General features: G+C 31.2%; 1 protein-coding gene across 1 annotated transcript in view; it reads right to left on the bottom strand.

Annotated features, from left to right (window-relative positions):
- Positions 1 to 1415, bottom strand: part of LOC108760666 (uncharacterized) — a 7607-nt gene extending 6192 nt beyond the window's left edge. The window contains exon 1 of the mRNA XM_018506738.1: positions 1273 to 1415. Coding sequence (XP_018362240.1) covers positions 1273 to 1391 — 119 coding nt within the window. The 5' untranslated portion in view covers positions 1392 to 1415. The remainder of the gene's footprint in view (positions 1 to 1272) is intronic.
- Between the last annotated feature and the right edge of the window lie 14799 nt (positions 1416 to 16214).

Genomic DNA, 16214 nt, shown 5'->3' with positions numbered 1-16214 from the left:
ACAGTAAGAAGCTGAAATTATAACTCAATATAACATAAAGGCATGTAACAGAGTAGTTGCGAGAAAATTACCCCCACTCCTTCTATTTTTTCTAACTTCCGCGGCGTAAATCCCAGCGCAGCGTATACACCGGAGTTATCCTATTTCGTATTTGAAAACTATTATACATCAATTTATCAAGTTGCACTTGATATTTTATTCTAGAAGTTGTGTAATAGAAGTCTACTTTTATTTGTAGTTTTACCATACATGTTTTATTTTGCTGTTCAACTTTTTCGATTATAAGAATATTTTTATGTTAAATAACATTCCATGGTAAAATGTACATAAAATTTATATTTTACTTTATCACTTTTATCTTAACCTATTTTCGTAAGGCTTTACAAATAGAATTTAAACGTTACAATTATTATTTATGTCTTTTAGCTGTCGGGAAAATATCAAGATGACTCTGAGATCTTTCCTAAAACAGCATTATTATTCTCATATTTTATGGAGAAAGACGGTAAGATAAAATCTACTCATAAATGTTAAAAACACACGTGCGAAACACTTCATTTGGAACAGAAATATATACTATAGTATTCGACGTTTAACGGTAGCCTCGGTCTATTACCAGCAGCCGTGACTCGACTATCGAGAGTATAAGTATGTAAATATAATTGCGCATCGGGATGTATTTACGCACCAATATATGATATTAAGCTAATTCAATAAAAACAGAGGCACGTTGCGCGAGTCAAGCGTAATTAAATTTATAAGGCGATCGTCCAGGCCTAACTCAAGTTTTTCTTTGATGTACTATATAATTGACAGTAGCATGTATGTATACATTAATTATATACTTACAGCTGCCGTACGTTACATAGTATTTATATTTACAACAAGCACTAATGACAATTATTTGAATTTGAATACATTTCATTACATTATATTTTCACACGCGAATATACACACACACACACGCATGCACGCGCGCACGCACACACGCACGCACGCACACACGTACGCACGCACGCACGCACGCACGCACATATACCGCGCCAATTTTTTCGCGAAATAAGGAACGGAAAAAAATCATGAAAATAAAGATCAAAGAATAACCGATGGTTATTCTAAATTTTATTCATATAATAAAAGAAATAAAAAATAGATTTTTCTTTGATGACATGACACTTATTTAGGACTCGATGAGAAGTAAAGCTCATTATTTTCACATCAGACAGGAGGATCCATCAAGCTTCAGCTTGATCGTGCAAAGCGCCCACCTACCTGGGTGCTCCACGTTTATCACGCAACTGAGCTCGGTTCTTCCGCGGCTCATCGAATAATAGCAGACCTACTAACGCCGACCTACTAACATCAGTCACCGGCGTCGGCGATATGTGCATGGATTCCTGGTGAAGCGAATTAAAAACGGAATCCGAGTCTTTCCGCATGCATGATCTTTTTTAAGATTTTTATGGAATCATTATTAGGTTCTCTCTTGAAGATGTCCGCTATTTTGATAATATTCCTTCTCGAAAAACCTTTAACTCTTTAAATAGCACTGAACTCCGCATTAGCGCGATCTAACCTTGAATGGAATTATTGTTAAATCAGTCTATATTTTCTGATAATTTATGTTATTTTTGCTATTTAGAAACTTCTTTAATAATTAACAAGTAATCACTATTAATATTGAAAATCTATAATTTATATTCCTCATGTGCATACCATGGATTTTCAACACTGGAAGTGAATCTTGAAATACACCTTTTGTAATAACGACATTAATGTTTAAAAAGAATTAGTTTAATCTATATTCATATAAATGAGTACTAAAATATAAAAATATTAAATATTAATAAAGAATTAGAAAAATTATTAGATAAGTTTATAATATAAAATTAATATAAAATTAATATAAAGAAAAACTTGCTCCATATATTATATATGTATACAAATTAGTTTAGACAGTTTCAAGTTTTATATTTAATATTTGTCATTTAATATTTTAGTATAACATTTATACATTAATTATCAAGTAATGTATTATAATTTTAAAATTTAATATATAACTTTATTTTAATATTACAACAGTAACGAAAGTTTGACAAATCATACTTTTTTCAAGTAACGATAATGGTAACGCGTTACTTTTTAAAATTGAGTAAAAAACAATAAGTAACGATAACATAAGTTAATTTTTACAAGAAGTAACTGTAACGCTAACTCATTACTTATTTTTTAAGGTAACTTTCCCAACTCTGCTTTTGTATATGCAGAATAATTGTACGGCGTGTGTGTAGACGTATATATGTAATATTTGTTTATTCGAAATTATACAATATACAAAATATAAATGTATAAACTTTTGACTATTAAAGCAGTACTGGAATTTAAATATATGTACATATAGAACGTAAATCAGAGTGAATGAACCAATTTTTTACGTAAATCAGAGTAATTGAACCAATTTTTTACTCTATGAGAAAATTATCGAATGCGTAAGTAACAGCAAAAGGAAACCTGATGAATGGACATCCCAGCCTTTTTCGTGTACCAACGTAGGGTAATGTCCATGTTTTTGTAGTTCTTTTCCATACTATTACAAAGATTAGACAAAGACGGATAATCAACTTTGATTGTTCGTTCTTGTCTAACCCATGTATGTAATAGTACAGAAAAACCATAAAAACGTGGACATTATGGGAAGGCTCCGATTGCACACATTGCATGTTGCACACATGCGTCGCTAATTGGCTAATTTAAAAATAAAATATTCTCATTGGTAAAGCAGTGAAAAATTACTAGGCACCAGCTGATATGAGTGGTGTGTGCAATCGGGATTGTAAGCAAACGGGATCCTCCCGACATTATCCTACGAGGTTTGGTACATGAAAAAGGCCGGGATGTCCATTATTATAGCGATTTCGGCTGGAAACACCAACGTGCATTGGTGCATATCAAGACCGTTGTATACTGTTAAGTCCGGATCTACAATAGGTTTTTAAGACTTAAGCCATAAGAAATGGACGAATCACAGTCGATTATTCCCCTCGGATTCTACTATAATTGGTTAATTTCTTACGGCTTAAGTCTTAAAACATCTATTGTATATCCGGACTTATACCTTCCACCGCGGCAGTGTATGTTTCGTCAGGCGAACACGAGATTCACAAAATGTGAACCTCATTAACCTACAGAACTCACTGTTTCATCGGACATTATTCGACGCGTTTTTGCATGAAATGAAAGAATCTGGCAAAAAAAACGTCGCTCTGCCTTATGATCTGAGATATTAAGCGTTAAAGTTGATGACTATTGAAGGTTAGTAGGAAATCTGTCACAGAGGCAAAATGAGGTTTATAATTGTACTGTTCCACATGGGTTTCGACTTCTTCAATGTAATTTTTAATTTTCGCTCTGCCTTTTTTTATGTTCTATCAATATTAATTCGTTATCGTCACTTGATGACGATGATGTCAAAAATTCCATGAGCACATATAAATCACTCATGATAAAATCAAAATTGACGCTACAAGGATAAGAAAAAAATAAGAAAAAGTAATAATAGAATCAATTGCTGGCATATATGTAGTTATTATAATAACAAAAAATAATTAATGGTTGAAATTATTTTAATGGTTGAATTCAAATATCTTATATATATAAATTTAAAACAGATAACACTACAGTTTTGGCAACCTGCGAGTGACTCTACATTGGACGATCGTTGAAGTTTTATTTGGTTAAGAAATTTGCTGATGAAGATTCCAAAGAGAATCGAAACGTTCAAGATGTCAATATTTCAAATAAAGATGAGATCAACACATCACATGAAGTAACAAATTTTATCTGTGAAGATTTATTGCGCACCTTCGCTCGCGCTGACTCTCATTAGTCCACATTTAGGTTATTTTTTTGTTATTTTAAGAAGAGAGAGTCCTTGTTTAAGATATTTATTAATTTGTAGTTATTATAATATCAAATTTCCAAATTCCATTTAATTGTAAACATTAAATTTGAGATAATTGCTCTGAGAAATTTATTCCTACAAAACTCACAAAACGCGGACACCACAAATGCTTTTACACTTCAACGCTTAACTATTGTCAATGCTTGTGCTGCTCTTATCAAAGATAAAGTTCATCGTCCCTCAGAGTTCACCAGTCGTTATTATACTTGAAGAAAATATAGCAATCGACCGAATGTAACACACTTCGATACGCTATTAATAACGACGACCATATTTTAGCGTGAGATTCTTGAATCACAGCGGAGCAATAATAATTTTAAGGTACATATAAGCATTTCCCTTTGTGGAAGGTCGCGCAATTTTCGCTGCGTGAAGTGACTATAGGAAGTATGATAATCGGCTAGCTTTATAGACTCATAGACCATGCAGTTTTTGTGGCATAATCGTCAATCGATACAAATCAATTCTCGTAGATCTATAATCGTCAAGAATAACGGTTATAGAAAGTATACTTATAACACAACTTGCAAAGCTGCTCAAGAGATTTTGTTTTATTCATAAATACGTAGTGTGGCAATAAAGTTTGGTGAGTGTTATGAGAAAATATACACCATTTAGGCCCAGTTGCACCAACGTTACTTCGACTTTAAGCTAGACTTAAAACTGTATCCGTCTCATTTTAAAGCTCCTCCCGAAAGGGAGGAACAGATAGAGAGAATTTTAAGCCTCGCTTAAGTGTTAACGTAATGTTGGTGCAATCGGGCCTTAATTAATATACAAAAGTGACCTTTAATGTCCTTCCCCTAAGTAATCCCTCGGCCCTAAAGACAATATATTCTGACAATGTGTTTGTAGGTTTGTACAATTTGTGGAAACTCTGTGAAATAATATCATAATAAAGTATCATTATGACCTGTTTTTTTTGTTATAAGTTCATTTTTAAGTATTAAATGACGTCGTGATATATGATTCATTATAACTTAATTAATTATGAGTCTGTGTTCTGTCTAGGATTTTGATTCAAAACTTGTACGTTCTTCGTGAATCAACCTTGTATTGACGTTTTAAATCATTCTCCCCACATCCCCGATCTTGCTCCAGCAAACTTCTTTTTGTTCCCTAAATTAATGGAGACGATGAAAGGAATTCAATTTACAAATGTTTCCAACATACTGTATAAAATAAGATTTAAAGCGATATTCAAAGATAACTTTTCACAAAGTTTCCGCAAACTGTACAAACGTTATCAGAAGTATATTATCATTTTTATATAATATTAATTAAGTGGTGTTTATTTTTCATATCATTCACCGAACTTTATTATTACACCACGCGCGTATATTTGATTTTGCCATTGTATTTGAAGATCTTTTTTTATTATAGTGAAAATTATGCGCAAACTAAAAAATTCAATTACATTTTCTACACATTAATTAATTGTAGAAAAAACTTTAGACAATTAATATTGTGAATGATAAAGTATATTTTATAACAAAGAATGTAATAGAATTCAGGTCAAAGACGAACAAAAAAATGATATTATTATATATATTTAAAAAGTCAATATATAAAAAAATCAGCGAAACTAGTTTCGATTTACAAAAATCTTTACATAGTCACGTATTAATTTCAAAAATTAAAATTTATCAATGTAAAATCGCAAATTACATAATTGAAATGGTCAGAATGAAAAGTGAATTGTCCTTCACCTGTCACGTCACGCTCTTTCAACTTGACGTTTCATGATCTGATTGTGATTTTAATTCTTATTCATAATTTTCCGTATTAATTACGTAAATATAACAGCAAGATTGGAATTATTATTACGGTTAAGATTTCCGTTCTCGATCACCAACAACTCTCGATCACCTCTACTTTATAATAATATTGTTTCGAGTGCATATATCCTGTCCAAGTTGAAATAATCCTACTTTCTCAATCTCTTTCAACTCCAATTAAACCTTACAAACCTGTTTTGATACTTAAACAATCAAATAGGACCTCTTTTGATATTATTTCATCTACAGGTTCTATTTAGAAAACTTCTTTTGAACCTAAAAATAGGAAATTTTCCAATAACTGTCATTTACATGCTTAACGTAAGAGCTCAATTCATAAGATTAGAACCTATTATAAATCTCTAGAGTCTATAACATACGTCCTAATTATAAGTTTTTAGAGTTTACATATGTATCCTAAAACTAAGGTTCAAAACAGGAGCAAAATTTCGACTATATTTATGTAATTAATATAGAGGATTATGAATAAGAATTAAAATTACAGTCAGATCGTGAAACGTCAAGTTGAGAAAGCACTTGGGGACTGGTGACGGACAATTCTTCTTTCATTCTAACCATTTTAATTATATAATTTGCGATTTTACATCGACAAATTTTATTTTTTGTAATTAATATGCGACTGAAGAAGTTTTTTGTAAGTCGAAACTAATTTCGCTGATTTTTTTTTATAAATTGGCTTTTTAAATTAAATTTATACATATATAAAACAACCATTGTTTTGCTCGTCTTTGGTCTATTACATTCTTTATTATCAATAATGAGCAGATAATTAGTTTATAATTTGTATATTTTGTAATTTCAATTTTTAGTAAATGTGTTTTATATGGTATTATTGTTTAATCAATAATACTTGTATAAGTCAATTTTTAAATAAGAGAAAGACAGAGAGAGAGAGAGAGAGAGAGAGAGAGAGAGAGAGAGAGAGAGAGTACAAAACATATACACTGTGTGTGGAAAAGGCATACTTTGCATCAGTTTTTCGATAGCATTCAGCATACAGATTAAATATTAGGTAAATAAAATAAAAATTATATTTGCCAAAGATATAGATATTACGAGCGCTATAAAAAGTTCTTATATTAATTTATAATAATCTATAAGGTATAAAAAAATACATGCATATGAATTGGTTATAGACATTCATAGAAATTATTAATATCAGGACAAATTAAATATATTAAATAAATATAAATGTGCTCGAACTATCCCCTCTCTTATTTCTTCCTTGTAGTCTATGTAAGGATGCAAAAGATCAATTTCATTGAAGCGTTGACTCAAACGACATCCACAAAGAGAGCAACTCCATGACAGTGTCTACTATTACCATACTGTCGATGGATAGCTCTCTTCATAGCGAGCGCTTTATCCTTAAATTTTGAAGTTTCTCCCCTTGTCTGACATTTTTCCTTGATAAAATAAAAATAATAATTAATTATACACGCATAATAAATTTAATATATTAATATTATAACTAATAATTACTCATGTGGGCGTATTGTAACCCTTAGTCTTAAAAGATCTCGTTCGCAAATTTGAAAGAGTAAATATTGAAAGAGTATATAACCTAAAACTGCCAGTAAGTATTTTAAAATTAATGACAACTTCTAATGACGTGAAGTCGGTATTTCGATAACAATGGCTCTTATTGTGAAATTAAAAATTCACTTACATGAAATCTATTTGGAATTAACAATGATTCATTCTTATATATTCGCAGCTTATTTAAGAGGTCAACATTATCTGGTTATAAACTGGGTAATAACATTTATCTGGTTATAAATAAAAAGCTATTAATGTCTTAACCCTTACCCTACTATTATAGGTACAATTTGGTGCCTCATTCATACTGACGAGGGTACTATAGAATCCGTCCATTTTTTTCACCTATTCAGAATGATTCAAAAAGTCTAAAAATTCACCAATATACTTTCAACTTTCTAGAATAAACATTGGCACTTCATTTTGGAAAATAATAAAATGTATATTATAATTTATAATTACCGAAAGACGCAAAGAAACTTGCTCAAACAGGAATCGCTCGGTAACTATAGTGACCCCCCTTAGTAGAGTAAGGGTTAATATTAAGATAAGCGTCTCACACTCACATTTACTTTGTTTCTGTATATAAGTAGAATATGCATCATTGTTTCATGTATTATTACATCTAAAAAAAATTTTTTTTTTTCGAAATATATATATTCTTCACTAATAATAATTTGTAGTATATAACGTATGTATAACTTATAATATGCGTTATACGTATATTATATTCTTTTTATTTTTTTTCCAGAAATTCTTACATCGTATGCTGAAAGTCACTTTCTCAAAGAAAAAAGTTTGCTAGTAGCCGTAATAAATTTTGCGCGATAATCGTTATCGCGTGAAAGTCATTATACGCAATGTACGACAATAGCGTGCATTGCGTATAATGACACGAAAAACCTGGATAAACTGATCAGCAAGATTTTAACCTGTTGGCGTGCAGAAAAATGGCTGAATTTATCCATAAATATATTTATTCGTGTATATAATATTTGCTCCATAACTTTAATATAATAAAATATAGAAGCGTAAAATTAAGAGTAACACATTAAATTACCATTTATATAAAACGGTCAGCACAAATTTAATAGTAAAAATATTATATTTGACTATTTTAAACGCGTATTATATCGACGTCAGCAAAACTCTCGACAGTTGCTTTGGGAAAGTGAGAGCTTCGAGATTTTTTTTAAATATTTAAATTAACTTTCAAAACTTTCAATTTTCAACCCTCAATTCTCAATTTTTAATTCTGTTTCAATTCTTTTTATATACTTATTTCTCAATCAATCTTCATCGTATATATTTTAATTATTTTTTTCATAAAAGCCAATATTTTCTCACACATACACACACATACGCGCGCGCGTTAATTTTATTAATACTTAAATAATATTAATATTCATACACAACACAATATACGGTGCTGAGATGCATTTGCTACGCAACTATAACTTCTCTGTTCATTTGCGAAACTCATTATTTCAGCTGCATTTGTAACACACCGGCCAATATTAGCGTTTTGCAAGCAATAGCTCGCCGCAACTCGAGGAAGGACTTAGAAGCAAGGAGGCAGTCCCTGACTTAGCGGCATGGCTCGTTATCGGAAAGGTGCGAGGAGCCTCTTCCTCTTTAGCGTGCCGCCATCTGATTGCACTGCAAACATAACTGCTCCGCTACTAGCTCGTGCCATGACTCATTAACACTTCCTTTTGGCCACTCAACAATAGGTACCGTGAAGCAGGAAAAAAACTACAGTTCGGTGCCCCCTAAAATTAATCGTCAAATTAGATGTAGTTTCTTTCATATATATAAGTTCATCTTTTTTCAAGGTGGGTATAATAATTTAATCTAAGATATGTAGGCGAATTTATAGTATTTTGCAGTAGTTTCTAGCTTTCGATTTTCTCGATTTTTCATCGCAACAGCTCTATAAACCAAACGGTTATCAATATTTGAATTGGATGTTAAAAAAATTGGTTGCAGATATTAAAACGGTATTGCAGCGACAGAAAGAGACAGTCCACCTTTTTGTATGTTCTTTCTGCCTTCCTATATAAAAGATATTCCTATGAATTAAGATTGATCGTGCTTTTCATTCATTTTGGTGACGATGAATGTGAAATCGCAAAATAATGGTTGGTTGCAAATATATTCGGTGCTTGTAAGATTCCAGAGTCGCACCAACTTAGCGTCACTCGTAATTAACGTGCTTCAACTAATCCATGTACAAACCTGTATGACATAAACGAACGTCACAACGATGGAGCGAGATCGTTCTGCGTTTTATTTACTCAGATGACATTTTCAACGCGGTTATAAGCAACTGCTTAAACAGTCGTTGATTTGGTGATTGCAGCGCGAAAGGTGTTGAAATTTGAACTGGAAATTGCTTTGAAGATTACTCTTTGCATTTTTAATGGATTCCTATCCTAAGAAACTAATATAAACAGAAGTGTATAAAAGGCGATTAATTATATTCACTTTAATAATAGATTATATGTATAATTTTTATAATAAAAATAAGATTATTTATAATTTATCATTGAAGTATTGTTAATTAGATGCTCTCTCTGATAGTAAAATAGAATAATTTACAAACTACAGTGTGTTTTACTATATGTATATGGAGAGAGAGAGAGAGAGAGAAAATGAAATTCTTTTATTTTATAATCTTGCATTGTAGATATGAAGTTCTTTTTTTTTAGATTTATACATTTAACGTCACATTCTGTACACAAATTTTATATTTAAGCTATTGAAATCAGTTCTAAAGGTAGTTAATAACCTATTATTAATAAAAAAAGTCAGTCCGCGTTTTCTATCGCTTAATATATTGCGCGATGAAACGTACGAGGTATCGTCTTTGAGAGTCGCGATTGCACCTTATCAGCTGGCGATGTGATAAGGCGATAACGAAGCGAGTCATTCCGATATTACCAAAAATCCTCAGCAACCTCGGCGATAATTCCCGAGTAGTAAATTTTAATAAATTGCACGCACACAAACGTAACTCCTCGCTCATCGGCGGGACACACGTATCCCGCGACTGGAGTTTTCAGCAGCCTATACATTAATTACCACCGCGTTAATTTACAAGCGGCTAAACGTCCCGGTAGTTTACACATTTGCATTACGTAATCGATTTTAGTCTAATCGCAGTCGACATATTCTTTTCCTTTTGCTTGGTTGCCGTAGAAGGAAACGCATCCTCCCATTTGTAGAGAACGAGAGACTGCGTCGTAACGTTTCTTTGAGAAAATAACAAAGTAATACGTGATTGCTGGATGTTGTTAAAAAATAGGCGCAGTCGAATCAACATCTCTGTTACTAAAAAGTGAGCAATCTACGTTACATATTACTATCTAGACGTGATATTATCGAAACGGTTCCATAATACGATACAATCACCGCTAAAAGTTTCGATTGATGATGCAATACTCTATGCAACTAATCGAATTCATGCGAACGTTTACGACGAAATCTTATCTTAACTGACAAATTATTTTTTAAGAGATTCGCAAATACTGCCGTAAAATTGTTCGACTATGAGATAAAAGAAGTAGTAAAGCAAAGTGCAGCGCGAAACAATTTGATGATGAGAATTACGTCGCGCTTATTCTATTTAAAAACTGCAGTTAATTGTAATCATGTAATTGTAATGTATGTTTCTACTTATGGAAATTACAATTTATAGAAAGAGTATATAAATATGTAAATATAATGAGTCCATTAATCAATCGATTAATTAATTAATTAATTATATGTTATATATAAAATATAAATTATGTATTATAAATATAAGCGTTAATAGATATTTTATTATGTGCGCAATGGAACTGTGCCAATAGTTCTAACGCTGTTAAATTAAAAAGACATTATTGTATAAAACACCATAATTATGTTGTATACTAGAGATTATTAATGTCGTATTTAATCCTCGGCTATAGTAACGGGTCATTTGAATCCAAAGCGAAAATTTTTAGACGTTTGCATAATCTGTACAAGTGGTTAAAGTTCTAAAGTTTGATCATTAAAAAAATTCTTATTTTTATAACGTATAATTTTATAATATATTTTTATAACATATTATATAATATATGTCACATTTTATACCTGAAATTTGTGTAAAGAAATGTTCAATAATGATTGTTAAAATAACAATTCTGAAGGATTTATAGTAAAACATTATTTCCAATCTTGCTGTGCTCATTGTAAAGTTTTTAAAACTTTCTTTATAGCGTTTTCGAATGCAGTGGGTTTTGAAGCCAACTCAACAAGGTACTTATCATGAAACATGTTGAAATGAATTCCGATCGGAATTATTCCGTTTTCCCTAGAAAACACAATAGAAATCTAGGAAATAATTGAATAATTCCGATCGGAATCGATTCCGACTTTTTCCACAATAGATGCCCAAATCACTTAACACGATAGTACCATCGATCTCGTCTAATGAAAAATCAAAGTAGAGCATGTGACGTCACATTAATCCAACCTGAGTTGAGTTCAAACCCACTGCACTCGAAAACGCTACTAGATAAATAGTATAAATAACGCGAATCGATCTGTTTTCTATTAATTCTTCCTTTCAAAGAAAATCCATTTCTATTATTTACAATTGTAATTAGTACTATTGTTATTTATTAATTTTTTTATCATTTTGGATTGTCACATTTCTGTTATATCTATAATTACTTTTTTTAACAAATTAAATTTAAAAATTAATACGTATCATACTTTTACATAAACTAATACGTGTCATACTTTAATTTATATTTAATGTAACAACATTTCTGTCTGGAGCGTTTAGAACCAAACGGCAACTTACAAGATTTACATTTTGTAAAATAAAAAATTGCATTTTGATCAAAATTTACATGACAGCGAAATATAAATATCATCATAAACACACATAGTACGATTTTATAAAAAATTAAATTATATCCAAAATTCCTGCAGTTTCTTTATTTCAAATTAGTTGATCTACTTAATAAATTATTATTCTAACAGATTCCAACTATAAATGATATCAAAAATTGAAATAAATAACCAAATAAATTTTATTAATTATGTACAATGAGTATACATATGTTATGAGTGGAAATAAAATAGACTATAAAAAAATAAATTTTTGTCAGGTAATAAAAATATTATTTCTTACACTACATTTGAAAAGTCGGAAGATATTTTTAATTTTTTTTTTTTTTCATGTATATGCTAGTTTAACGAATTTATTGAACACGATTATCTTTTTATGTGAAACGCAGATATTATGATTGTAGCTAAGCTTAAGTTTTGATGGCGAACCGCGCGTCGTATTTATTAATATTAATTGTTAAGTTTATTCATTATCGATCATTTTGATATCGTCTTCGTTGAATAATAATTAATCATAAACCTAAAGTAATAATTCATTGCAGACTGCAAAGCGACATGTAAAATTGTTTCTTTTTTAAATTAATTCTAACCCTAAAACAACTATTTTAGTATGTGTGCTCTCTTTTACCAGTATATATCATCAGTTAATTTCCCTATAATCGATGTATATACAATCGCAACAGAAATTAAAAACACAACAAAATACAATTTAGTGGAGGCAAGACAGTCGATATATATATATATATATATATATATATATAATGTTATTGATGTATATGTGTGTATAATATATATTTTATCAAGTTTGAGATAAGCGGTAAGTACAATGTTAAATATGTACTAATAAATCAAAATTTGACTTTCGATTTTTATTGATAATCGAACTAATTATTATCGATGAGAACTGATTTAATTATTCGCTATTAACGCTATTGCTATGCATAGCGTCATCAATCATATCTAATAATGATAGAAAGAAAAAGAGGTATTTCTATCTCGTATATATTACGTATGCGCGCGCGCGGGTGTGTGTGTGTGTGTGTGTGTATGTGTGATACTTGAAAAAAATGTAAAGATGAAAAATTAATGCATTATCTCTGTTGTTCAACTTTTGTTACATAAAATTACTAACAACAATTTGTAACAGCAATTTGTAACACAAGCTCGAAAATTCTGTCTCTTGTTTACTCACAGAGGAAAAAATTAGCCGTGTGTTAAGTGTAATCCCTTCGATTTTTCAATCCAACACGCTTATGAATAAAACGCGATAATTTCCTTTTCACTTTAACACCGTCAAATATTATAAATCAGTCGTAATTAATTGGTTCCAGTCTCTGCAAAAAAAATACTTCGATAACGTTAGGGTTGGCACGTAGATCCCGAAATTAACATTTCCATAGGCTGATGAGCGACGCGACCTCGCAACTGTACGTTACATAACGAAAGTAGAGCGTACGTTTCGTATTGCTCCGCGAGCGCGCGATTGTTCCTTAAAATTTGCACATGAAAAGACGAACGACTGAGTGAGAAAATTTATTTTTAAAAAGAACAAGTACTTATATCCTGGTCGTGAACTCGAGATATATTTCATAAAAAAGCCGAAGGTGCACCTGATCTTATCGTATGTCGATCGATAAATCTATCTTGATCCCGCAATCAATTCTCACACTTGCCAAATAATATAAAAATGTCAAAAATATATAAAAACTATAATATCTGAAAAAATTAGAATGTCTCGATTTTTATAATCGTTTATAAATTTATCCACCTGCTTCGCGCGGTAATTGAGAAATTTCCGGATCGTCGTACATACCATTTGCTTCGATGCACGAAATCAATCTCGACGACGGATTATCGAAGCCGACCCATCTGGCTTACCTGCGGAAGTCCAATCGAGCCGCGCGAAATCTATCTCTGCGCTGCGGCAGATTCCGGCGAACCTCCGAATAACCTCCGATCCTGACGACGATGATCTACACGATACCTGACGAGGGCGCCGATCGCGATAAGGCGAAAAATTTGCGGCAAACGACTTGACGGAATGAACAGACGAAGGAGGTTCAAGAACGAGTGACGTGGACGTCCCACGTCGTCGACTCATATACTCTACCCGCGCCAATCTGACGTCACGGGCGCGTTTCTTATCAGCCAGGAGGTCCAACACCTGTAAAGCCCACACCTGTTGGCAGTGAGCTTAAGCGCCGTCGGAAACACGCCCAACTTGTCTAACGACGACGACGACGACGATGATGACGGAAGTTTTTTCGTGGAGCGCTACCCGCAGATTGCTAAAATGCATCCGGTATTTGATACCGCGTTAGTAACGTCAGATTCTCATCGTTATTTTAGATATTGAAATATCTAATTTTTTAATTAGATATTTCAACATTTGAATAATATTAATTCTCCAACACCTTAAAAAAGTTTTAGCATTTTTACAATTTTCTAATACCTTCAACTCTAGAATGTTTACAATTCTTTAATATCTCAAATTTTACAAATTGTAATTGAACAAGGAAAAAGTAAAACGTGTTTATAACTTAAGGCCGTTTAAAATTTTTAAGAAATGGCCTAAGATCGGAGCCTTATATCGGAGCACTATGGGTCATACATAAAAAGTAGACTTATTCAAAAAAAATAACAGTGAAAATTGAAAAGGAATTTTTAATTAACTTACACAATATCTTAACGTAATCAGTGAATATAATAAAACAACTATACTAATAACTATAACATAACTATGATAGAATTAAAAAATCCATAAACCTATAAATATATTGATCAGTGAATATAAATATTACAGCCGAATACAAAACTTATGAAGGGAAAATAAAATTAATTACTATTATAGGTTTATAAGCTACCACTTTAACACATACATATATTAGTTTGTATTGCATTATTGTTTCCTCATGAATATTTAGTGTGTGATCCATGGCGCTCCGAATACTCTTAATACGGAGAACGGTGAAATATATACATATATCTAAAAAAAATTAATGATAGATATGATTATTCGTAATGTAGTAAGATGAGAAAATGCACAGAAACTTGTAACTGACCTTCAATATGTGTATTTTTTATTATAAAAATTATTAAAACATTGCTAAGTAGTTAAAAAATTACTTTCGCAACACAAAAATCATATTAATGTCCCGAGACAACGGAGTTTAATCACTATACCATCTATTATATATAGATACAATTAAAGCATAGGCAACAAAGTAAGAACCGTATTATACTAGTTATATTAATCTAAACACTTTGGATTACCTTATAAACAGTCAATGACCCATGGTACTCCGTGACTCATGGTGCCCCGGTCTCCCCTATATACATACATACATGCAGCATATATACATATATAATATATAATACACACGCACGCGCGCGCGCGCGGGCGTATACGTGTATATCCATATATCCACGAATACGCGTATGGTAATTTTTTATTAAAAAATACCTTTATAAAAATTTTAATGCATTGCGTTAAAACTTGGTTTTATACAAATATCATATCTATTCAATATTTTTAGTAATTTGAATGGAAATCTTCAATTAATAAATATCATTTATTTTGCACATTATACAATAGACAAATTATTTTGTGATTATTTTCTGTGAAATGTTTCATCTTTTTAAATAAGCGTTTTTCACTTATGTGTGTTTCATCTTTTTATTTCTTAGGAAAAGTTAAATTCCTATACTCTCAACCATCGATCATTTTACATAAAAACAAGAATTATAAGAGGCTATATACACGAGATGGAACTTGGTGTTTGTCACTGTGGTCAGAGTAGTAGAAAATACATTTCACATTACTATTGATGAGACGTTATGTAAAATGTATGTCCCGGTATGAAGGAAATATTGTTATGTTAACTGCACAATGCTAAATGAAACGCGAGAAACTTGAGCGCAAATCAATCATTGATTTTCAAGATGCAGTCTATCGTCATATAAATCCATATATAACAAATCGATTGCGTATTTGAAGAATTTGCAAACTCTCATAAAAAGTGAAATATAAA

Source organism: Trachymyrmex cornetzi, unplaced genomic scaffold, assembly GCF_001594075.2.
Source record: "Trachymyrmex cornetzi isolate Tcor2-1 unplaced genomic scaffold, Tcor1.1 scaffold23, whole genome shotgun sequence".
NCBI classification, from domain to species: Eukaryota; Metazoa; Arthropoda; class Insecta; order Hymenoptera; family Formicidae; genus Trachymyrmex; species Trachymyrmex cornetzi.
Note: the sequence above shows the minus strand (reverse complement) of the source record. Positions and strands in the feature narration are given on the sequence as shown.